The sequence below is a fragment of the Fulmarus glacialis genome, unplaced genomic scaffold (genome assembly GCF_000690835.1).
Source record: "Fulmarus glacialis isolate BGI_N327 unplaced genomic scaffold, ASM69083v1 scaffold1212, whole genome shotgun sequence".
Classification (NCBI taxonomy): domain Eukaryota; kingdom Metazoa; phylum Chordata; class Aves; order Procellariiformes; family Procellariidae; genus Fulmarus; species Fulmarus glacialis.
In genome coordinates this window covers 1-25,465 of record NW_009195715.1, presented here as the reverse complement: position 1 = coordinate 25,465, position 25,465 = coordinate 1, and the positions used below count along the sequence as shown (strand labels likewise).

General features: G+C 36.2%; 1 protein-coding gene across 1 annotated transcript in view; it reads right to left on the bottom strand.

Moving 5' to 3' along the window:
* Positions 1–8,464, bottom strand: part of LUZP2 (leucine zipper protein 2) — a gene marked incomplete at both ends in the record, with an annotated part of 44,565 nt that extends 36,101 nt beyond the window's left edge. The window contains 3 exons of the mRNA XM_009588163.1: positions 3,600–3,681; positions 6,796–6,866; positions 8,347–8,464. Of these exons, the coding sequence (XP_009586458.1) occupies positions 3,600–3,681; positions 6,796–6,866; positions 8,347–8,464 (271 nt within the window). The remainder of the gene's footprint in view (positions 1–3,599; positions 3,682–6,795; positions 6,867–8,346) is intronic.
* Positions 8,465–25,465: the final 17,001 nt, after the last annotated feature.

Here is a 25,465-nt window from a genome sequence, read left to right as displayed (position 1 = left end):
AATGTACTCAGTATTAATTTTCATGGTGTAGGAGTTGACTCCAAAAGCCAGAGAGAACTGGTTAGGGGCTATTACCTAAAACAGAGGAAATACTCTCACCTTTGGGGAAAAAATGCTATACAAGGTGTTAAATACTTCTAAATGCAAACCTAAATATATTTTTACCTACTAGGATCTCCGAGATGAATGTAACTTTTAAGCTGTAAGTTATATTTTAATTAATAAAACAGTTTTTTATCAAAGAGACATTCAGAACTTTAGGACCTGTCCTAAAGTCAGGGCTGTTACTAAACAAAATAAATATATTTGAAGCGAAATGGACATCTGATCATTTTATTAAAAATATTGCAGGCATGAGTTTGTGATGGTTCTTAAGATTCTTGTTTGGTGGTGGATATCTCCGAATTAAATTCCCCGTATTCTGTTAGCCTTTTATTACTAAGAAAAACCCTACTGATTTCAAAATAACCATATTGTTTATTTTTACAAGTCATGCATAATGTGTTATTTATTTCACATTTTTCATTGTGAAGACTGAGCAATTGGGAAAAAGGAGTTTACGCAGACATATTTTCTCCTTTATTTTGACAGACTGCACTATAATTGTATTGTCAAACAATTCCATCAGCATGTCTTTTTAAAAATTGCTAGCATGATATAAAAGACCAACAGGAACAAAATGTAAAATGCAGACTAAGCTTAGTCTACCTAGCCAAACTATTTTTGAGTATTTCCGTTTCCTTCTTTTTCCCCTCATCCAGAGCTATCCAGCTCTTTTTATACGCTTTAATTGCAGTTAATGGGAAACAACTTTGCAAACCTCAAGGTCACTTCCTAAAAAAAAAGACTATTTCTTAAGACACAGCAGTTAGCATGAAGCACAGTCAAGTGAAGAGCCCTTCTCCAAAAAGCTCTAAGAGCTTGTTAATTTAATGCAGAGATACAGAATCACTACTTACCCTAGGACTACTCTAAAATTTAAACCATCCTTATCATAACTAGTATTCCTCTGCACATTTTACTATCACAGATAGAGCAGCTGAAGCAAGAGGCATAAATTTATCCGAGGTCTGCCATATATTTTCTAGAAAAGACCTATTCCAAGACGGACTGCTGCTGTTCTTCGTATGTTAGTACTACAGATGCAGAAGACGAAAGACCCAGAAAGAGAGTGCTCACTCCTGCCCAGGTCAGTCCTCAGTTTAACTAGTACTGTGAAGGACAGGAATGTCTTTATACCTCAATTTTGTTTCCTCAAGCCTGAGTTTCTGCTTCTACCCTCAGAAAGTTGCTACTACCTAGCAGCAGCTCCACTGGCTGCTCTCTGAGAGGCTGTACCCAGCAACACTTCAGCAGATTCTCAGAACGGCAGCTTTTTAGCTGCCTACCATTCTTGGCTTCTCTAGTCTTAAAGGGCCAAAAAAATGGATAAGCATGCTCAATAATGTTGACAACTGTTTCTGATGAATCACTTGTGCAACTGATAGTGAAGAGTCTTGCCATACATTGCACAAGATGTGGATGCAAAGTGTAATGTATTGCTGTGGCGTCTCCTTTGTTCTTTCCGTTTGGTCAGAGTCCTTGAATACTTTCCAGGTTATTTTTCATGTAATTTGACTTAATTCTTGTAAATTCTTACTTACACTTTTGCATTTACCTAATAAAGAACACCTTCAGGCAGGTGTTCCCTGTTGAATATATTCAGCCAATTAACATATCATAAGCATTGTACTATGCCTCCTTGGCAAGTGCAGAAAAGAAATATGTATTTCCAATCCCCCTCCAGTGTTTTATTCATGTGGCTTGAGAAATTTAATTCTATTCTTATTTACTCTGATGAAAATCAAGATTTACTTCACTAAATCCTGTAAAATAAAATGTGCTTAAATTGGATTAGAAACAAGACTCACAATTCATTAAATTAGAATTAAATTCAAGCTCCCATCCTCTAGCTAGGCTTGTCTCAAAATACCTAGACCTTCTTTCATAGCATTCATGTTGCTTTCAGAAAAACATGAAACACGTGGAGAAACCAGTGTAAAGTAACCCTGTGTGACAATAATAATATTTATTTCCATTTCTATTGCAGCTTTCATCTGAGGATCCTGAAGCACTTTTTGAATATTCATTCAGTCTCACTGTATTGGTGAGCTTCATTATGTACATTGTACACTGAGGCATAAAGAAATAAATGTCACAAACCAAGGACACAGTTCTGCTTTCCTTAAAATCAGTAGCAAATTTAATATTCTATTATTGGCACGTTTTAGAATACAGCTTAAGAATTCAGTTTCTCTAACCAGCTGACAACACTCCAAGCCAAGTTCTGTTATAACTCAGAGGGGTTTTTCCTGGTTTCTCCACTAGGTAATATTTTTGCTTACAGTTAACAGTAGACTTTGTTTGACTTGTGTAGAACAAATCCTGTGCTCTTCCCCAGTGCTAGGGTGTGGACCGAATTTACACAAGGCACTGCTGCTCAAGTTAAAAAAAGCGCTATATCACAAAGAACAAATGAGCCAATAATCCACTCACTACATCTGAGATTTAGTTAACCCACAGCTGAATTAGCCTTGAGTATCAAAATCTAATACAGCAATTAAATAATGAAATATGTTTTCTGCCTTTAATTTGTAGGACTAGAATTCGTTGTGCTGATAAAGCTAGTAGGAATGTGTCCAAGCACCTGGAAAAAGACAACTTTTGACCAGCATGTTTCTGAGTACTTAGCAGTGAAGACTAGGTTCTCATTTTTTCTTATTTCAGGACAATATATCTTGCCTCAGTACAAAACCATCTTAAACAGTGCAGATATTTTATAAATCCTTCTAGCAGATTGTTTTCAACTCTAGAGTTAGAATCACAGAACACTTGAGGTTTGAAGGGACCTCTGGAGTTTATCTAGTCAACTTACGCTCAGTGGTAGTAGTGTTATAGGACTACTACTAACCTACATAGGAAAAATTTCCTTTTTACATCTTAGAATTAAACAGAAAACATGATTCTACTTTTTTTTCCCCTGCAATAGCAAAATGTGGCTATTTACGCACCATAGTATTACAGTGCCACACAAAAATCCAACCAATTGTACAATTTATCCAGAAAGAGAATTTCATTAAAGTATGAAATCTCCGTAGGACTTAATACCTTCCTATAGTGATAATTAGATCTACTATGGTCAAAATCGGACACACTACTATGATTCTATGATTTTAATTTGTTGCTGAAAATCAGTAGTGATTCCAAAAAAGTCAATAGATGTATGTCAGTGTACATTGGTATAGATGAGACATGAGGGTCCGTAAAGATTACTTCATCAGAGAAAGGACTCAGGTCCAAGTCTCCATCTTCAAAAGTGTATACACGCACCTAAATCCCACAGAAATTAGTGAAGACAGGGATCTTAGCACTTTTGAGCATACAAACTTTTTTCAGCTCCTTTCTTCTGAAGTTTGTAGAGTAATAACACATACTTGAAATCCAAGTTTTTTACATGCAAAGTTATTTGAGCTAATGACAAATTCTCAAGGCAGAAGGATTAAAAAAAGACAGAAGAAACAAACAAAAAAAAAATGAAAGAAGAACAGGGAATCACTCACGGTAGCCTGCTGCTTTTCTGCTTTCTCAGTTGCTTCATTAAGCTGCTTTTGAAAGGCCTCCTGGAGAGATTTCATTTCTTCCCTAGTTTGTTGAAAACACAGAACACAAACTTCATCACAAGTGTCCATTAAGAAATAATTCTTCAGATTCAAGAAAAGGCACCTTTAATTATTCAGAGTAACAGACAGATGTCCTGCGTCTATGAGTCTTGCTAATAAAATCATAATGACCCCATGAACTAGAGTGCCAACACAAGACAAAAATTATCTATGATGGAAATTGGCCACCTTTTACATCTACTGAGTAGCCTGCTGTGCAAAACATCTGCCAGTGTATAATTTCTAGCAAAAAGGACTGGCATCAAAAAAGTGAGGAAAGTGGGCTACTGGAAACACACCAAATGGAACCACATTATTATCAATAAGAACTAGTTTATACCTGCTTTAAAATAAATAAATAAATAATGCTCTGATAAAATTCAACCTTCGCCTGGCTCCTTCTGGAGACAAGCAACAAAAAATTCAGTAGAAGATTCTGGCATACAACTGGACAAGAAAAAAAAAAAAACAACAAGAGAATAATTGTTTGGATCGAGCTTTATTTGGATCAAAAAAACCCCTTTGCATTACTGATGCAGTCAGAGAATTTCTTCAAATTGCGAGAATTGCAGCGGGCTGAGATCCTCTGCCAGCCATCTCTTTCTACCCACAGCATGTGTCACACTTTGGAGCTGTGGCAAAGTAGAAGAGTGACTATTTCAGAACAACTGCAGAGCTTTTTCAGGGCTGTTGCTTGCATGGATAAACCTTCGCAGCAGACCAGCATAGAACTGGATTTACACACAGATAATAATTTAGCCCAGTGAAAACTAAACTGGAATGGAAACCATCTAGTTCATACAAAGAACAGAACTTGTGAGCTGCTGGGTCATCTTTCTTGTTAGCTGGTAACTCTTCTACTTTTAGCAATTTTGGGAACACTAGTACAGAACAAATTTAATTGAAATAGTGATTGAGAGCATGAAACCAATGCACCATCAGCACAATCAGCTCTCTTATCATACAAACAGATGCGATCATTTCAAAGTGCTGATGGTGCACAGAAAGAACAAAACTTGAGGCATCACAGGATGAAGTTTTACTTGCAATTGGGAAGTGCTGAAGAATTCATACAAAAGGAATTAAAAAAAATATCTAATTTGAAGCCAGCAGAACTACATCTACTTACACAAGCTGAGATTCTAGCGCTCTAAACTTTACTGTATCATCCATCATTGCAGAGAATAATCAAAGTAGTGCTCACAGACCAAAAGCAGCTCACGTTTGTCCAAAGAAAGAAGATCATAAGATTAATATTGGGATATATTTTGGATTTTGGTTCAAATACAATAGATTTAAGCATACCAGTATGTTCACTGTTCTTCACTTACTCCAGATAAGTACAGCCTGAGGCTCTTGGTAAATAAACTGTGACCCTTTCTTAGTGAAATTCTATGAGGGAGATTCCCTGGTGCATTTTTAGCACCTCCTTCTTACACTGAACTTCCACACCTCCCTGGAAGTGAAATCCAGTAAGCCTGTAAACAGCTGTCAAGGACCTGCAGTAGCTCCAAGGCATTTTCTGGGAGTATATTGTAAAAGCCTTTTCTCTTCTGAAGGAGGGTGAGGGCTGCTCAGCAGCATACTGCATATTGCACCGATCCAGGGTCTATCTCTGGGCACTGCTGCTGTGCAGTATACTCAGTAGCTGAATCCCTTAGAAGCAAAAGTCTACATGTACTTTTGGGTGGACCTTGAGAGACTTTAAGGGGCTGATTTAAGGAGGAGGCTAGGAAGAACACTTGTAGTATGTAGTAAAATTTTCCCTTAGCAGACTCAATTTTCCCATTTGCAACTAAGATCTATTTACCAAATAGTCCATCAATACTTTTAATCAATTAATCTCTCTATTTCATAAAAGCTGCACAACAATCAAACCACTACAAAAACACATTCATGTATGAAGGATGGAGTCCGTGACAAGGGCAGCTGTGATGCTGAGACATGTATCTTCAGTTGCGCCCAAGCTGTATAAGTGTTCAAACAGGACATTAGCTGAAGATTTGCTTTCATCATTTAATAGATTCGTCTGGAATACCCGAAAGATCCTTATGTATCTGACCCTTCTCTATCAAAGTAAAAATGAGAACTTCTATGGTATTGTATTATGGATCTTATTTGTTGTGTATTAAAGAACTGAAGGTCATTTTATCACAAACTTTCTCTACAGCAATGTAACTTCATATGTACTTCTATTAAATAAAATATGAGCAATAAGATGGCCGTGGGATTTAAGTATTGCATTTCTAACAATGAAAGAAGTATGAACTTTATTAAGTTTTTAAATTTTTTTTTTCCTAAGGAAAAATATGAAACATAGATGCATTCATTATATAATATTGTTTCAGCAAAAGTGATCCCTATGTTAGTTATGTTTTCTTGTTATTAAAACTGTATCGATGTTGTTATTTGCCAGTCTGAATTCCAAGAATTAAGAGAAGTAGAATGATGAGAGTTACTTGCAGCAAAGCACTAGGGGACTTCAGACTAAGGACTAGCCTGGGAACTTGCATTCCCAGCCATGGAAATTCATTATTTCTTAAATGCTCAATGAATAATTTGAAGTGAATACTTCTCTCCTCCTAGGTGCCTTCCTCACGGATATCCAGTGCAAGTACATTTGTACAATGACTAGTGATTTTGAGTATCTACATGCATTAATATTTAATTAAGAGGCCTGAATAAATATATAATATCATCTCCAAATTCAGAGATTAAGATATTTTAGTAATTTAAATGGCATTACCATCCACTAGTCATTTTCTACAACTTCTGAATTTATTCTTTTTAAGAGAAAATTTCATGAATAAACCTTCCTGGGAAATTCAAAACCCCTTTCTGTAGCAGATATCTCACTGTAGCATTTTAATATCTTTTCCTAAAATATGTCCAATACCAGCTAATGCTTAATAATAAATTTAAATAATAATAAACTTCCCAAAATAGTATCCCTGCCCTTATTTTACTGTTATAATCAGCAGACTCTAGAATACAGACAGTGGTGTTTATAGATTAAAGTAAAAGGAAAGATGGAATTTCCTAGTCTAACAGTTTTCAGTCTGAAAACAGAAGGAGAAGGGAGGAGGTGGGGTCTTACCTTTGCTTTTGGCCCAGTTCCAGAAGTTTCTGCACATCAGTTTTGGCTGATGCTTCATCATTTTTCAAAGACTGTCAGCAAAGGAAGAAATCTATTACCAAAGAGATCTTTAATGTGATTCATCTGTGAAATGATTAATTTGGTCCTCTTTCATAAAATGCTCCCGGTGAATTACAGATATTACCACTTGTGAGATACGGATGAATAGCCTGACTTTTCTTTTACCATCACTCAGCACAACTAACTGTATACAACTGTTCTTCAAATATTAAATGAGAGCTGATCAAATAAGTAGATTTAGAAAGAAACAAATGACTAAAAGCATTAAGATTGTATGACAAAGCTAAGTGTGTCTACACAGAAGATAATTCTACAGCTTTTTGCCTATATCTGGATCTCTGCAGTGTTGAGTCTTAAAGTAACTTATAATTTTGTCGAGTAATACATTCAACTATGCTGCATAAGAAATCCCACTCTCAAATAACTTTGTTACAAGGAGAAGCACATTTCTCTAAAAAGAAGAAAACACCTACAATAACAGAGAAACTGGAAGCACTCAAAAAAAAAAAAAAGAGAAGAAAAGGTTCAATAGGCTCAACGGTTCACATTAATTAGAACAAGTTCACATAAATTAGAACCAGAAAAGTCTGAAATATAAGGCAACATAATAATATAATATAGCACAGTACTGAGACACAGTACCAGCATTCTCCTGTGAACAGATATAGGGATGCTACTCCTTATACTTTCCCCATCTAGCTTACATCAACGTGACGATAAAAATGCAATGTCAGGAAAATACAGTCCTTTAAAATGGCATGACATACAGAGACAAATCTCAACTGATAATGAGTCTGAATGTTTTTACCAGACCAACAGAAAGACTCTTAAGTGAACATCTGGTGATTTCAGGACCTCAAATCCAGAGCAGGACTTTTAATCTACTTTTTGCTCCGAGGAGCTAATTTGACTCCAGAGTTAATCTGACTACTGCCCTTTCAGCCGACCCATGATACTCAAAAGTTAAATCTAGAGGTGTCTCAGCTCTAGCTGCAGGCTCACCTAGCACAATTTGTCAGCTAAACTTGTAAAGTAATGCCCTGCGGTAAATCCAGTCAGTCCGTGTAGATGGGATGTCAGGTAGGTAAAGCGGGCAGCTAAACTAGGCCGTATGTATATGAGTATATGTAACTCATCAGCAAGGATGCAACCTGCAACAGCAAAGGAAATCCTTTATAGTAGCTGCCAGGACAAACGTGTGGTAACTCCACTAAGACAGCTTACGCTTTTTCCTTCCCTTTCTTTTTTGTTCCACTATGTTCTATTTTCATATTTTCTTTATTTTTTTGAGTAAGTGGACAAAGGGCCCAACTCATTAGGATTACATTTTCCGTAAAAATACCAGTTTTATGTTAAGTACAAGATCAACAAAATAATAATTATTCACATATTAAAAAAAACCCAACCCATATTTTTTGTAATAAATAGATCTCAATATGAAAAAAAAAAATCAAGGTAATTAATCCTAAAGAAACCAAGACATAACCTAACCTGGAGGTTTACTTTAATTCCCTCAAGTTCTTTAGATGTCTTCGACAGTTGACGAAGGATATTGCTCCTTTCCTTAAAGACTTCTTTCAGCTGTCTTTCCAGTTCTTCATAGCCCTGTCTAATACAGAAAATAAAAGTATGAGATCATCTCAAAACATTCCTCAATGCATTTGAGAACAGTCTTAGTTAATCCAATTAATCTTAATTAATTCCAACATTCTTTTTAGATTCCTAATTGGAGTGTGGGAAGGAACCCTGTTCACCTATATAGTGATAGGATGAGAGGAAATGGCCTCAAGCTGCACCAGGGGAGGTTTAGATTGGATATTAGGAAAAATTTCTTCACCAAAAGGGTTGTCAAGCATTGGAACAGGCTGCCCAGGGAAGTGGCTGAGTCACCATCCCTGGAGGTATTTAAAAGACGGGTAGATGTGGCGCTTAGGGACATGGTTTAGTGGTGGACTTGGCAGTGTTGGGTTTACGGTTGGACCCGATGATCTTAAAGGTCTTTTCCAACCTAAATGATTCTATGATTCTATATAATAACTTGATTTCTCCTAACAGAGATAAATAGATGTTTTATATGTCAAAATGATGTGCTGCATCCAAGTATACAAATTATCAGACTGAAACACTGCGAATGGTGTATTGTCTGTGATGAACAGGAGACAGAAAGGATGTATTTAACATGAGTGATGGTACATAGCATTAAATTTTTTTCTTATTTAAAAGATATTCCATGCAAGAAATCAAGCAAAATTTTGAAACTATTAAGTTTTGTGACACCCAGTAATTTGAGGGAAGGATGATTCAGATCCATTTTAACTTTGTAAAATTTATTTCACTCCACAATATCCCGCTACTTAAACCTCATTACAGTATAAACTAGAACTGACAAATATGCTAAGGGGAAATCAAACCTAATTATGAATTAATGGATAAGTCAAAATATTCTATCCTTTTCAAAATTGTAATTTTTACTTGGAATGTAACTATACATTTTAAAGTTTCTATAAAATCACAATGAAATAAATCAAATGCATATTGGTTTAAGTTGAAGGAAATACGGATCCAACTCTCATACCCCATTTCAGGAAAAAAGCAAACATTACAGTTAATTCTAAAACAACATAATTTTTCATTTAAAATTGTCATTTTGAGGAAGACTGATCAGTGAATTGAAACATTCCTTCTACAATTTAAGTTTAATTTAATTTTATTTTTTTCCTCCTTGCCGTACCTCTGGTTCTAAGAAGGGGGAAAAAAGAACCTCAACTCTGCAACACATCAGTACTAATTTATTATTGGATCCAAGACCTTGAAGTTAAACAGGAATCTCAATGCTCCTTTAATGGATTTTGAATACACACTTTAGCAAAGAAACTCAGTAAAGCCAATTACATATGCTATCTAATATCAGTCCTATCTATTTTACCAATAGACAGCTCACAAAATATGAAAGATTTATGAAAAGGAAAATTATTCTGTATTAAAGGATACTTTGAATACCTAGAAGAGATGAAAGTGAATAAAACGTCTCTTTCATCAACACAAGACTTCAGGCAAAGAATCTTAACATTACATTGAAGTTTCAGCAATAATTATATTCAGCTTTGACAGAATGTCACAAATTAAAAAGTGTAGAGTTCTTTGAGTTTGCATCTCTAATGAAACACAAAATATCTCCAATTTCTGCTTGTTGCTGCAAAATAAGAACTGAAATGTTTTGGTCTTCACTGTAGAACGCAACGCTTTCAGTGAAGATCTTCAGCACAACTGCTAGATCGACTGTTTCATTTTGCAGCAGAAGTTCTCTTTTAGCGGAAAGCTGAAAAGGAAAAGAGGAGAGAGATTCCCCCCCTCAATACCAAAAAATGTTACGTTTTCCCAGGATTCCAAAATAAAAACTACAATCTTTCTAATGCGTTTCGTAGCTGGTAGATAAAAAGTTCAGCTGTCAGTAAAGTATTTTATTCCCTTCATAAATTTTGCTTTTTCTTTCTATTTGTGGATTAACTTTATTTCGAGGAACTGTGGTTTCAGACCATTTCGATGATGTTCATCCATGAGGGGAAAGGAAAAACTGCAGACCTAGTGGGGAAACAAGAATTGCCTCTGAGAACTACCGTAAGATTCACGGGGTAAAGTCAGTGCAAAGAGAGGACGTCAGGACTCAGCTATGAGTACCTACTAGTACCTAAACAGCACTCATAAGTAATCTGGTTATCCTTGGTATGGATAACTAATGTTATCAAAAATAAATTCTCTCAAATAGAGGTCACATAGCCAAACACATCATGGGTTTTACAGGAAAATCCATGTGTCAAGATGTTGAACCTTCCAGAATTTAGCATTATTTACATGGAGGGTTTGGTTCAAATTTTTCTATCAAATTGAATGAAAGAACCTACTGTTACATGAATTAAATCTAGCCAGTGCTAGAATACCTGATAAACATTAGCACTCTGGTTGTTACATGCAATGTAAATAAAGTCTCCTGCATTAAGATTTATATAGAAAAACCGTTAGTTTTTTTGTTACCACTCCAGCTATATGTGATTTTAAACAAGGTATACATCACTGTAAAAGAGCTGGCTCACCTCAGTGGTAGTAACAACATTATGTATAATCAGCCTGACAAGCTTCAGAGAATACTCCCATTTTAATTTGCTGATGAACAAGAGGTCAGGGAGGAATTTCCTCCTGCTAAAAGTAATGAGGTAGTTTCAGTAAGGTCATCACTTCCATTCCACTGTAAGAATCACAAAAAGTGTGTTAGACTTGCTGGTCTCTTTTGCCATTGAAATGTCGCGCTTTTGTTTAAAGTTAAACCCTGCATTTAAAAAAATTACCTGCAAGTGGTAACACTGTCTTAAGGATCACTTTGAAGTAACACACCCACCCACCCACCCCCCAATTCCAGTTTAGCTTGAGCATTTAAAGGCCATCTGTCCCAAGCAGCCAATTATGCTGCCCCATGGGTATTCAGTGGGCACAAGTTTCCCTCTGTTGTCTTGTAAATACTGATATCTAGCCATTTGTACAACAGGGCATTCCCCAAATTTTTTAATTGAATTTAATATAGACTATGCGTGCACTTATATTTCCCTTCATATTATATTTTATGACACACTGGGCAGGGAGGAACTTAATACAGTGAGTCACAAACCAGATAATTAAAAAAAAAAGGAAAGCAGAATGAAGATACAAGACATAGCTGTCAGATCTATGATGTTCTAAAGCTAATGTTAGATAAAATATTATTTTCATCATGACATAGTAATATTTCTTTCATTTGTGAAAACATATAAATCACAAAATACATAATCACAAATACAGAATTTTGTCCTGATGAACATCAGCAAACCTCTGAATTTGATTAACAAGAAGATTATTTGCCTAATTAAGAAAAAACTGCGAGAGGTAACGCAATTGGACCAGATATCAACAAGACTTAATCAGCATAATTCCTCTGAATTCAGAGAAGATTTAAATTGAAAGAACACCTAATCTACATCTAGGAACCTGAATGGAACGTACAGCTCTAAGAAGGATGGCATCATCCCTCACCATGTGGGAGAAAGGAGAAGGAACTTTAGTAGGAAACCAGTGAAATGTTGAACTTAATGACAAATTATGTGGGTGTGGAGGCAGAGTGGATTCCTGCAGCCCGAAAAATAAGCTCTGAATCGAACAATTTGCTTATGCTGAACTTGGATGCCAGTTTCGTACTACAGTACAATTCCGGAAGTTGTCTCAGCGAATGTGACGTGTCATCACTGTACCACCCTGCCACAAACACCATGAAATCCCAGTGACTTTCAAAAATGATCCTCAAAAACTGTCAGGGTTCTCTACTCATTTTGCAGTATAATTATATGTGGCCAAAATAAGTTAAACCCATTCCTAGAAAACTCCACTAAGGAATTATACACAGATTAAACCTGTTCTCCAAATGTCAGGTTACATCAGTTACACCATTCTGCAAAACAAAGTGTCATTATCAGCATATCCACCCGGGATTAAAATAAATGTTTATCATTTTAACACATGAATGTGCTTTTACAAATGTTCATTATGAAACAGAACAATTTAGCAATACTCTGCACGTTAAGGTCATCTGTAGTACTCCAATTGCAAGTTGTTTCACTTTTACCATCAGTCTATTGATGTAGTGTCAGTGAAAATTCCAGTATCATTTGTTTTCAGGGAATTATATTCACTTACAGTTTTAAGCTTAGTCAGCTGTTTTGACTCTTCTATTATTCTTACTGACATGATTTAATAGATTATAGTAAACATTTCAAGAGATTCTAATTTTCAGTATGCAACAGAGACAAAGGTCTAATAAATAGAAAGACTTGCGCCCCAGAGATCACTCCACCTCTGACTGTTATTTCCTTAAATATTAGAATTTAAGCTTTTTGTCTTCAAAATAAGGATTGAGCTTATTTCTCACTGAATAATATGTACTATGTCAGGACAAAGTAAAATTGATTTTGTTTTCCCACTACGATTACAAAACCTGTCTTTGAAAAAACCCCTACCCTTAAAACAAAAGAGAAAATTGAAATACAGTCTGCAGTTTAAGACAAACTTAGACAGATGTCTCTTTCAACAAATCTGTTGTCAGTTATATTCCTGAAGCCACTCTATCTTTTTTTAAAAAACTTTCCTGCTATAATTGCAATTAATATCTTAGGGCATCCTACTGTCAATGCTAAGAAAATTAGGTGAGATGATGAGAAGGTCACAGCCTCATGGGTTTGGTTATTTTTTTAAAGCAGTAACAGTTAAGAAGAGAGTAGATTGTATTCCTTTTCATGCATCATAAACCATAAATACTGCTTACAAAGTACATTTGCAAAGTGCACGATTGCCCAGGTGTTTCTAAAGCACTCTTTTAAAGATATTCTCAGTGGCAGATGTGCACACATGAATGTGGTTTATATTCAAGTGAGAAAGATTCATCACAATTCTAAATCAACATATCTGGAAGTTGAAGATTAGGATCTTTACAATTGTAAAATAGACAAATGAGACAGAAATGACTGACAGTTATAACAGAGCACTGCACTGCTGCTTTTTCTCGCTCTAAATATAAGCATTTTTTATCTAGAAATTCAATGAGAGGGAAGTAATTTATTAATGATCAACAAACAGAATGATCAGGTTATCTAAATCTAAATAAGGTATGCAATATATACCATATAGTGTGTATATATATAATATACTATAATAGTATCTAACCTACTATTATCTGATTTCAGTCAATTCTGAATTAACAATGACATTTGGGGAAAAAAAAAAAAATCATATAAGCATTAAGTTGATCAGCAGACAAGCTCTTGCTGAAATCCAGCCTTTGTCAGATACAACTGTTCTCCATACTCCAGTGGCATTTACGTTATGTGTTTTGTATTTGGGCATCATCTAAACACTGTGTCTCAGACTGGAGACAGGGCAGGGGAAGGAAGAAAAATGAACACAAAATCTTGGGGATTTAGGACGAGACGAGGAAATTTTTTTGTTATCTGACCTTCACAATTTGTGCAAAATATTTGGTTGGAACGTTTCACCCCTACCTACTGAAAATAATGTATGATCCTGTGGTCCAGGCTTGATTCATTAAGTTCAACTAAAAATCACATTGTCAGTACCAACATGACTATAGCAGGTTATGACTGCTTAAGTAGACTTAAGTGCCTGACCTGTTCTAACTTTAATAGCCCACAAAATGGTAGCAGTGCTGGTGCATTTTATTTGGTTTCTACACAGCTAGAGAATCAGGCCCTTTGCATCTATTGCCTCTTACTTTTTAATGCACTCATCATAAATAAACCAAAACAATCTAGCATCTTTTTGGCAGACTCTTGCCTGTGTAGAATCAATGACTCATCAGGGAAAAGATGCAACTGTCAGTTCCCATCAATGAGTAAAGGAGGAAAAGGAGATTTCTGAAAACTTGCAGCTGGCACACATACCTGGCCCCAGGAAATGACACAGCAAGTTGAATCATCATGAATAACGTGATACTGCAAATAATGACCCAAAGGAAAAAAAAAAAAAACCAACTTGTATTCATCCACTGAAAAGTGCACAGGCCACAAAAGCAAAGATTTATCATTATGAGGAAGGACTGTACAAAACTCTGTGATTGAACCCACAGAAAAATAACCCCTCCTCCCAAACATACAAATAGGTGTGATGAGCCTTTTTTCTTCTTCAAGCTATGATTCAGCAGGCACTTTACCTACAGCAATGAATCCTTACTGGATTTATACAGTTGTAATATGGAACAGACATCTTCTGAAAAGGAAGTTATTAAACTCTTTACAACTATTCAAATATCGACTGCATAAACATGGACTTGTCCTCTGTATGTAGAGTTGACTTTCACATCAGTTCTACAGGATTTCGTCTTTAATAGGAAATCCATTCACACCAAAACCATTCTTTTTCTGACAGCTAACATTACCCTTTTCAGTTCTGATACTTTTCATCATTTATGTCCATAATACTGCCTTTGGTCTGATTTTCTACTGCGTTATCTAAAACATTTGCCTATGACCTCAATGTTACTACCCTTAAATACAGCACTGTTACACTAGTCTCCTCAGATAACCAGCAATGCTTTTTTCCAACATCTCTTACAATACAGTCAGGTTAACATTTCTGTCTCAGCTAGCTGTATAATTTAATCTTGTAGTTGTTTTGGAATTTTACATTTAACTCTGCTGTTTAATAAAACAAGAATCTACCAACATCATGACAGCTATAGGAAATTTCACTCTCTCTTTCTGTCTAAGCTGTTATCTCAGTTGATATAAAATAGAAATATTTCTACTTTAACCTGACAAATCTTCCAATGGGTATCCTCTGAAAGTCTATTTCACTGTTTAATAACTTAGTTTAGTAAAGTTCACTGATCAGCTATAATCAAGTTTTAGAAATGGAACTTGTAAAACTTTTTTTTATTAACCCAGAGGCAAGAAGATGAGAAATTAGTCCCAGATCATTTGATTCTATATACATAACCATGGACACACACACACAATGTATACATATATAAATGTGTACACAAATGAGATGTATAAACCTAGGGCTAATGTATTTCTAGGCAGAGACATGCCACAGGAGTATTCTTTTTAAATTCAAGCTGGAATCCTATAATCATGCTAAGAATGTGCATAGTGAGATCAGCTGGCAGTATGATCTAGATTTGCCAAAGTCCCCTCAACATTTCTGCTGGCTGTGGAAGGGCAAACAACACAGTATAAGGTTAACTAGTTAAATTAACTTCCCCTACTCTATTTTTAAAAATAAATGTGACTTGTCTTAATGATAAGCTACCCACTTTGTGTCATGTGGCACTTCTCAAAAATCTAATACTACTAAGTTAGATTTATTGTGTTAATAAATGATACCATGATTTTTTAAAAAATATATGAGTAAATCGTTTTTCAAATTAGCACCTTACGAAGTCAGGATAAAGGTGATATTGGTAGTTAAGGGACTCACGTGCTTGACTAACCCTTCATTTACCACCAAGATCCTAAATTCCTCACCAGTTGCTACCCAGCACCACAAGCACCTAAGCAACTTCTGCGTTACTAGAAATTAAATCCTGACACTGCTGAATTGCTCAAAGACACCAAGAAAAGAACAAGGAGGCATTGAATCCATGGTCTGCTGACCAAGCATGTATCTGGTTTATGGAAAATGCAAGTTAAATCCTGGTCCTGTGAGTATTTATTAGGACAGGGAGAAAAGCCAAAGCAATGAGCTGGGTGAAAATGAGTGTTCTCCTGCTCTTACGGAGACCTGAGAGAGCCTAGAAGTTGTATTGATAGTATAAACTGTAATAACGAAATAGTTATGATTTCTGCTAAAGGACTCTTATGTCCCTTCACTGAAGTGAATGCCACAAAGATTCCCAAACAAGGCAGCCCAGACTGGCTGCCTCTGCGGTCCTTCAACACCAAGGGCGTCCTATTTACACAGCTCGTTCACAAAAGTTAACTCCAGCCTGACATGGGCTAATCCCTTTATATTTTGTGGTATTTGAAGAAGAGGAGCAACCCCTTCAGACAGGGAACCCAGGGACCCAGGACTGAATCACTCTCTAGCAAGATTTGTCTCTCCCACTGACTGCAGAGGAAGCCTAGTGATAAGCATCATCAGGGTAATGTTTTCTGTGAAAGACTTAAGACAGAACAAAGCTGTCAAATATAACAACTGAATTCAGCCGGTACTGTAGTAATCACATAAATACCCAGATCACAACAGTAAACCAACAAACATAGCTGTCGTACTGACAGGAGAGTAGTGATACCGATAAAGACTGGCAGGCTGCCCGCTGTCAGGGCTGCCAACACGGGCTCACTCACGTCAAGCAGCCTCTGCTGCCAAAGCCTAGTGACTTGTTAGAAAGGCATCACCTTTGAACGTAAGTTTAGTTACAGATTTTCAAAATCCTTACTCTGCTCAAGGACTTAGGGAAGGTGTATCTGCACCTCCATTGCTAGTCCATCTGTCTTACATGTTTGAGATAGCAGGTATTAAAATAATTGGGTTACTAGCAACAGAGACATATCTATGTTAAAATGTCAAAGAAATTTCCTTGCTACTTTAACTCCTACCATTACAAAATATGATTATATTAGGTTTGTCTTGTAGCAACAAATTTCCCAATTTTTTTTCCAAATATTCCCAATTTCCAAATTATCTATTTTTCCAATTTCACAATTTCCAAATATTTAAAATTGCTGTTGCATCCTAACTTCTACATTAGTTCTGCTAAAACGTGAATAAAACAGTCTGTTCAGTATAATTCTACCTCTCTTCTTTCACATGCTCTGGTGCTAATGTGATTCAACCTAGATCATTACGAAAAATAAATATCAAAGAAAAACCCCTTCCATTTGATTAAAATTGTTCCAGATATTCTTGCAGAAATTTAGAAATTCAAGAAGAAAAACTTCATTGAACATTCTGTTGTCTTCTGCTCAGACCTTACTGTTCTCTGTTGTATAGTTTATAGTGTTTCAGCCCTTGAAGTTTCACAATGGCTCAAAAAGCCTTGGAACTTCTGCTACCACCTCTGAGAAGTATTTCCACAACCTACCAAAATCAGAATATTAAAAAAAAAAAAGAACTTTCCTAACTTTAAGTCTATATTTTCCCTTTTTTCCCCTGAATCATGGAAACTCTTGCCAACAAATCTGTCACATTCAATTTTACTGTCTCCTCTCTCCTCTTCCTCCTTCATGGTGTTATGAATGAAACTATGGTAGGCACAGAAAGAGTAAGGACAACCTCATAGTTGGAAAGACATCACATGTAAACATTATTTTCTTACTGTGTTTTGTAGGCAAGTCATATGGCTAGTTTAATACTTAGATTTTTGTTTATACACTTTGACATCTGAGATTAAGGAATATCACCAGTACCAGAGTCCTACCTGCTACTGAACCTGGCTGACCCAGAACAACTGAGCGTATTCAGTTATAATCAGAGAAAGGTAGGTCTGCATATCTTTTGCTTTGAGGGTGAGTATTTCTTAATTTTCATTCAATTTTCAAATCAATCGGGACATCTCACTCTAAAACATTACTTCAATATGTCAGTATATCACCAAACCAAACCATTATTACCACAAGATATTAATTAATAATTGCATATTGATGATATGATTCCCAAAAGATAGCGTGTAAAGTGTGCTACACTGTGGATGTCCCACAACTGTAGAAAGAATTAAAAAAAAAGAAAAAAAAAGCACAAGAACACGAGGTGAACTTGTTGCATTATTGGTGCTACTAAATCAACATGACAAAATAAAGGATGAAACTAGCATAGATCTTACCAACACATTCTTGGCAAATCCGAAAAGAAGGCATCATAGCACACCATTGAGCCCAAGCTTCTGAGGACCATCTCACATTACCTGGCGGTCTTCTTATGGGTATCCTCTGAAAGTCTATTTCACTGTTTAATAACTTAGTTTAGTAAAGTTAAATTGTCTTCTTACGAGCTTAGAGTGGTGGCAGAGCAAGCACATGTCTGTCTGAAACAGACAATATCAATAACCTGATAAAACCAACTTTTTCTGTATAGAAATTGTTGCAAAAGCCACATAATATAAGAAATATATAAAAGCTCTTATCCTGTCTCCCAGGCATCAGTAGAAAATCTGCCAGTTTTAGTTGACTCTTGTGACATCGCATCCTTGGTCTTACAATACTAAAGCCTCATTCAGGGGAATACCAGAACCTGCCTTGGACTCTTGGTAAACTTTTCAAAACTATCTGGGTTAGCTTGCCTGCAGTAAACCTCCTCTTTTTCTTTTTTTAATCCATCTGCTAGATAATTATACAAAAGAAAAATCCTGCAAATCCCTGCAGAAGACTACTTTTTAAAGGAAACACAGTAGGAACATTCTGTTCTACCTAGCAGAAGGATTTCTAGATTTTTCAATTTGGCACGAAATGAGAAAAGTCAAACCCAAGCTCCTTATAACGCATAAGTCACCCGTTCAGCAATTCTGCTAGCAGGTCTGTCCTTGCACCTGCTCTTCACCCCTTTATAGTGGCATTAGAACAATAAGCAGAACGGACAGAAGGAATTGTACGTTCATTTTCTGCCAGAAAGGACAACTTTGAACAGCTTACCATCAAATTTGTCTTTATGGTATCAAACGACCTTTTATTTTGTTCACTCTGCTGTGAAAACAGATCATCTCAAGACACTATTATCCTGTGCTTGTACAAAACACAGGACCATGCATGCTGCAACTTATTTCTTTAGGATCCTTAATATGTTAAAAAATAATTGAAATAACTCTTTGCTACTTTTTTGTGTGTATTGGCACAACGATGATGCTGTTCCACTGACACATCTAGGATGTCTTTTTCACTTCTGATTACATAACTTATAAAAAATTATTCTCCACATCTTGAACTGTGTCCTCACTAAACTCCAAACTCTTGCTTAAAATACCCAAAAAGCCTAATTATATGTAAGTCCTGTTTTGGATAAAAATCGCTGTTCTTATAAACCGTACTTAACTGGAGGCCCCTAGTCTATTGAGAACAATTGAATTTGGTTTTGTTGCTATTATATTAGGCATTTTTCTTGAATTGCACAGATGTACCAAATTTCTATTTTAAATACAATTAAATAGTAGCCCCAAAATGCATTGCTTGGTAGGGTCATGTGTTGACCAACCAACCAAAGCTGTTATCTTGATTTTAGCCATAATATCACTTCACTTGCATTTCTAAATGTGATATGATCATCAGGTAAAAAAGAAAGTAAAAAGAAAAGACAGGCAAGCTGAAGAGAAAAATACAGCTGTATCTGCTAAGGATCATGGAGAGAATGTGGATTGCAGAAAGACAGAAACAGGACAAAAGTCATCAAGTGGAAAAGAAGATACAGAAGCAGCAGAAAACAAATATGAAGTTCTGAAGAGGAAACTGAAATCTAAATGAGACTCAGAAATATCTGAACAGCTTGAAAGCATTGCCAAGTCCTGGGTAAGCAATTAAGAGGGCTAAATAAAGAACTTGAAATCCACTGCTGTGCCTCCGACTCCTTCAGAACAAACTACTGCTTTTAGCATAATTTACATCAAGGAAATTCGAAGTAACGAAATGTAAAACAACTAGTAAATACAAATTATGAGGAACAGACACAAGTACCTGGGAAGCAAGAGAACTGGCAGTTTCAAAAAGACTTCCAAAACATTAAAGAGAAATGCTGAAAACAAAAACCAGAAATTAGCTAGGTTTTAAAGAACAAGAATTGCAAAATAAATGAAAGTGACATAAAAGCAAAATTATTTCTCTAACACTTGTCAAAATATTGCAAATTTGTATAACAGAGATATAGTCCTCTCAAATTCAACCACAGAAAGTTATCCAGAAATAGCTGTATGCAGAAAACATTGCAATATATCACAATATCTATCTACTTTGTGGCTCTCCTTTCAACAGACAATATACAGAGCTACGTATATTATTTCAGCACTTCCCTATCCTGTGAAATGCTTCTTTCTACTTCCCTCAAAAATGTACTGAAACTCAAGTTTCAAACGCACAAAAAAAAAAAAAAAAGAAAAAGAAAAAAGTGATACATAAAAAGTTAAGTAACAGCTGGTATTCCCATTGGACCAACACCTAAAGCCATATTGATTTTTCTCTTTATAAAGTCTGCATGAAGTTAGTCTTCATACAATTAAGCTTAACAAAATGTAATTGTCCAATAAAAACTGCCTGTGATATTTATAGTTTGATGATTCATCAGTAATGTATCTGAAAAAACAGGATAACGTGTGAATGGATAGACTCCAATGGATAATATGATAGAATAGATCAGCAAAACAGGCAGGTTTTACTTTTTTACATTTTTATTTCATTTAGTGTATTTTCTTCTAAGACAAATTTGTATTTCCAAAAACTTGGATATAAAATTTTATGTTTATAATAGAAATTTTAGGTTAGTAGGAATCATACTTACTAATCACCACGTCATCCATCCATTTTAAAACTTACGTTACTAGCGCGTAGGACTTTGGTGAGATTTGGATCAATTCTTAATGAAATCTTTGGTGGTTTTCACTTAACATTTCTATTTCAGAAAACACTTAAGGTCTATGACAAAATATTGAGGCAATTTGTTCCCTTCTTTCCATCCGTGTTCCCAGCGTATTTACTTGTTCAATGCCTAAAGCACTTCATAAACACCATTTCTTTTGTTTTCACCTTGGATTTTCTGTAGCATTTATCACTTCAGTATCTGAAAGACCCAGAATCATGACTGAATCTTTTTTTTTTTTTTTTTTATTGGAGTAAACATCCTTAGTGAACAGACAAGAATGTCAATAGGGGAAAAGGAACACCAGGTAATGAGACACTGCTAACCTCAATTTATTAAGTGGACTAAGCAAGGGACCGACTGCGTCAGGACAAGCTTCACACTCTCAGCCACACCTACACCCTCCCCATACATTTGCCTGAGGTGCCCCCCAGTTGCCACTCCAATGAGATGGCACAGTCACGCCTGGGGGAAAACACAGCACTTTCTCCAAAGGGTCCCAGTGTTGCACTCTGGGTCGTAGATGGGCATCAACACTTTGGCACTGCCTCCCCCCGATCTCTGCTACTGGGTGGTTTCATAGCCAGGTGTCAGTACAAACCTACAACCAAATCAGCCCTCAAGGATACTGTGGGTACACCTTCCAGCAGTTTCAGGTGTTATCTGCTGTTATTTGTTGATCCACAGACCATACGGAGGCTCATCACACTCAGTTCCTCTCTTTGCATCGTCCTGTTTGCCAGCGCTCCCTACACTCACTCAACTGAGCAAGACAAGGTCATGATGCTCCTGTGACAAGGAGTGTTGCGAATGCACCACCACAAGGAGGAAGGAAAAACTAAAAGACAAGCTACAGGTGTATGCCATACTTTCAAGTGGACACTGATTCCATAGCAGCTTCATCTTTAAATGACTTGGAACAATGGAGAAAGTATCACTAATTGTACAACTTTTCCCTTTGCTTTTTAGAGACTCTGTGGGAACTACAGATATCCAAGAGGTTTTTCAAAGGTTACAGCATAATTTATAACAGAAAGCCTTATCAAGTGCAAATATAAATGTTTCTATCCCTTCCCACTACAATCTTTTTAATTCATTGAAAATACTTATTTTCTGAATACATATAATGAGAATTACATGGGGAGTGAAGAAACAGCTAAATTTACCACATACAGAATGCAAATCAAGTGCTAAAGAACAATGTTCTTATCAAGTTTCATGCAAATTTGTGTTTGCTGTTGAGAAAATCCTTCTGGATTGCTGAAATGCAGCTATGTTAATAAGCAGATATAAAAAGCAAATGCTGAAAACAAAGGCCCATCTCACTTCCTACAGACTTTCCTTTTCTCAGACACTAACTCTTCCCTCAGCGTATGCCTCCAGCAGCAGCCAGCACCTGGTGTGTCTTCTAGATGGAACAAAATGGAACTTCACTCCAAAGTTTCTATTTTTACCAGGGTCACAGTGATAGAAGCACTTCTTCAGCTGCATTAAGAACTATGTGAACTAAACCTGCTCAGAGAATATGTAACTGACATAGAAGAGCTGTTGCCCATACATTCATTTCTTCCTCTCATTCCATATCTGCTTTGAATGACATTTCCATTGCAGATTCAATGGAAGAAAATGCTACATAGCTCACTTCTTCATCAAAACACTTTGTGAGATCAAAAGTTTCTTTCCAAGAATGGTACGCGAACATGCCTGAAATTCGCCATATATGCAAACCAAGGAGGATGGTTCAATATATTGGGGATCGTTTCTCTCCTGAAAAAGAAGAGCTTCCTTCACTCTGTATTCAGATTTTTACTAGATCAGAACCGAGCCAGACATGATTTCATGAAATTGCCTATACTTGTAATTTTTCTTAGCATGACTGTCACACATTTTTCTAAATTTTGCACTGTCTTTTGTGATCCTCACTCCAATGATCTCCAAGACAGCTATATCAAAATTGGAAAGAACGGGCTGTAGCACTACTATAACAATGCTGTGATCATGTAAATTCATACATCTCCTGCTGGAAAGATTTCCCAAGTTATCAGCATACTAATACACGTATGCGGTCCAACATCCAGTCTACAAATATTACTGCAGAATTCAAATTTTCCTAAATGTCCAAAGTATCAGATTTCTTCATTTCATTTAGATGATTATTTGTTTTCACATAAAAAGTTAATATAATAAAAAGTAAAGATTTCCATTCAGAAACTGTTCAGGCATTAAATTAAAATTTGAACAATTCTAGGCTCAACTTAAAAATAATCCTAATTCTTACCCAAGAAAAATAAAGATAATGGAAATACCTAAGACAGCTAGTCTGCATATATTCTCATCTCTGAAAACTATGCTCCTGGGTGGTAAGTGTGCAAGGGTTTACCATTATGAAAAAAGGTGAAGGTCAAACTGCACTTAAATACCTCTTGTCAGTTAAGTAACTTAAATAACTTATATCGGTTAGTTTGAACCTATACTCAGCTTCTCTCTGATAATAGCTCAGTCTTGAGGGAACTAAAAAGGTTAATTGCTTTTCTGGAAATACTGAGACCTTAAAACAACTGTGCTTTTTTGCTGTTGCTGGACCTCAGATAACGCAGACAGAATCTTGGGGAAGATCCTATCCCCAGTAGAACTACTTGGTTTAAAAAACCTTTCCTACTGCACTTGGAAGTATTGCTGAAGAGCAGTCTGACTGTGAGAAACAACCCAAGCTTTAGCAGAGATTAGTTACAAATTCCCACAATCAAAGTGAACAGTAGTCAGTCTTTCAGGAGGCTGTATAGGAGACACTTCTATTTACCAATACACATTCCAAGAAGGTTAGAAAATGAGTATAACCTATATAACCCAACAGCAATTTAAAGGGTTTATTGATTTAGCTTGTACCTGAACTGTAGAATGGTTTTCTCAAGGGGAATTACAATACAAGATCACTTACCAAGGACAAGTCCACTCTTTTTCAGTGTGATGTATTTTGCCTTGTAGTATTTATACCCAGATGTTTAACTAAAGCAAATATGCATGAAGGATTTTAATTATACTGAATTACAGTATTATTAGATATGAGAAAGGATTAGTTGCTTACAGGGTGAGCGTTGTATTTAACATACCCATTTTATGATTTGTGCTGACTATAAAATCTGGGGTATTGACTTTCTGATAATTCTATCATCGTTCGCTCCCTCCCCCAGTGAATGGTTTACTATTCTGGGGAGGGGGGGAATCAGAAAGCGACAGCTGCGTTTTCAGACCAATTGCTCCTCCCACCTGGTGCACTTTCCTACATGAAACCAAGAACGGAATTGTACACAGGGGAAAAAAGCCTTTGCACATACAAGCATGCAACATATTTATATCTAAAAATGCACCGAGCCAAAATACAAGGTATATTTCTTTTTCTTGAGGACCAAATTGAAAATGCTTCAAATCTTACAAAAACATGCTTTTCTAGTTATATGTACTTTTCATTATCATAGGAAGACTCTTGTATTTATTTCAGTAACTTCAGAGAAGCAGAGGTGATATAGAGCCTTGATGATATAGTTACACACTCCCAGTTGGGAGAATTCAGAAAAAATGCCTGCGCATACAAAATTACACATTCCTATGTAGCTCAGAAATCAAAAGCGGTATTTGTGATAAAAGACTTTAGATAGTCATACTTTAAACTCCCAAGCTTCATGCATCCATTTATGCTACAGGCGACACCCAGCACAACTGTGCCTTCAGATATACGCGCAGAAATGCCAGAGTTAGGAGGCATGAACTCAAAAGCATTTTTAAGATCAAAACTTGAAGAACCCAACTCTTACAGCCTTGCTCAAAGCCCAACACGTCTTTCACCTGTATTTTTTGTTCCTTGCTCTTGTTGCAAGACTTGGCCGATATCCACATTTTTCAGGAAGTAATCATCGCGCTTGTCTGTAAGAGCTTATTTATGGCATGCAGTTCAGTTACTGAGACAGTTACCAAGATCAAATAACTGAGGCACAACAGTAACAAAAAGGGGTGGCAGACCGGCTCAGACCAGCAGGACTATTCTCTGGACAAAGAGATTATTTTTATTTGCATACAGTACATCCTTACCCACATGTCAGGTTTTCAAAGACTGTGCAAACATGAAAATAGGAAAGGGAGCTGCAGCACTATAATTACAGCAAAGAGGCCAACTTAACTATTATGTCAACAGAGTGGTTGACATTGACCTCAGTGGAAGCTTGTCCTAGGTACTTGCCCACACTATCCCACATACCCTGCCACTCATAACTATCCAGCCTTGGGGCAGATCTGTGGATGATATTCTGCTTAGAGAAAACTGAAACAATATTGCCAAGAAATACCAATAGAAGTATCTTAACTACCCAAGGATGTTCAAGATACTGAAAAGTTATTGTAATGAAGGAGAGAATGTCATAGAAGAAGGTAGCGACGGTGCCATTCTGTATTTCCTCCATAAAAAACCTCTCAGAGGAATAGGTATAATTGCTAATTGCCTCCATGAGGTGGTACCTGAAGTACAGTA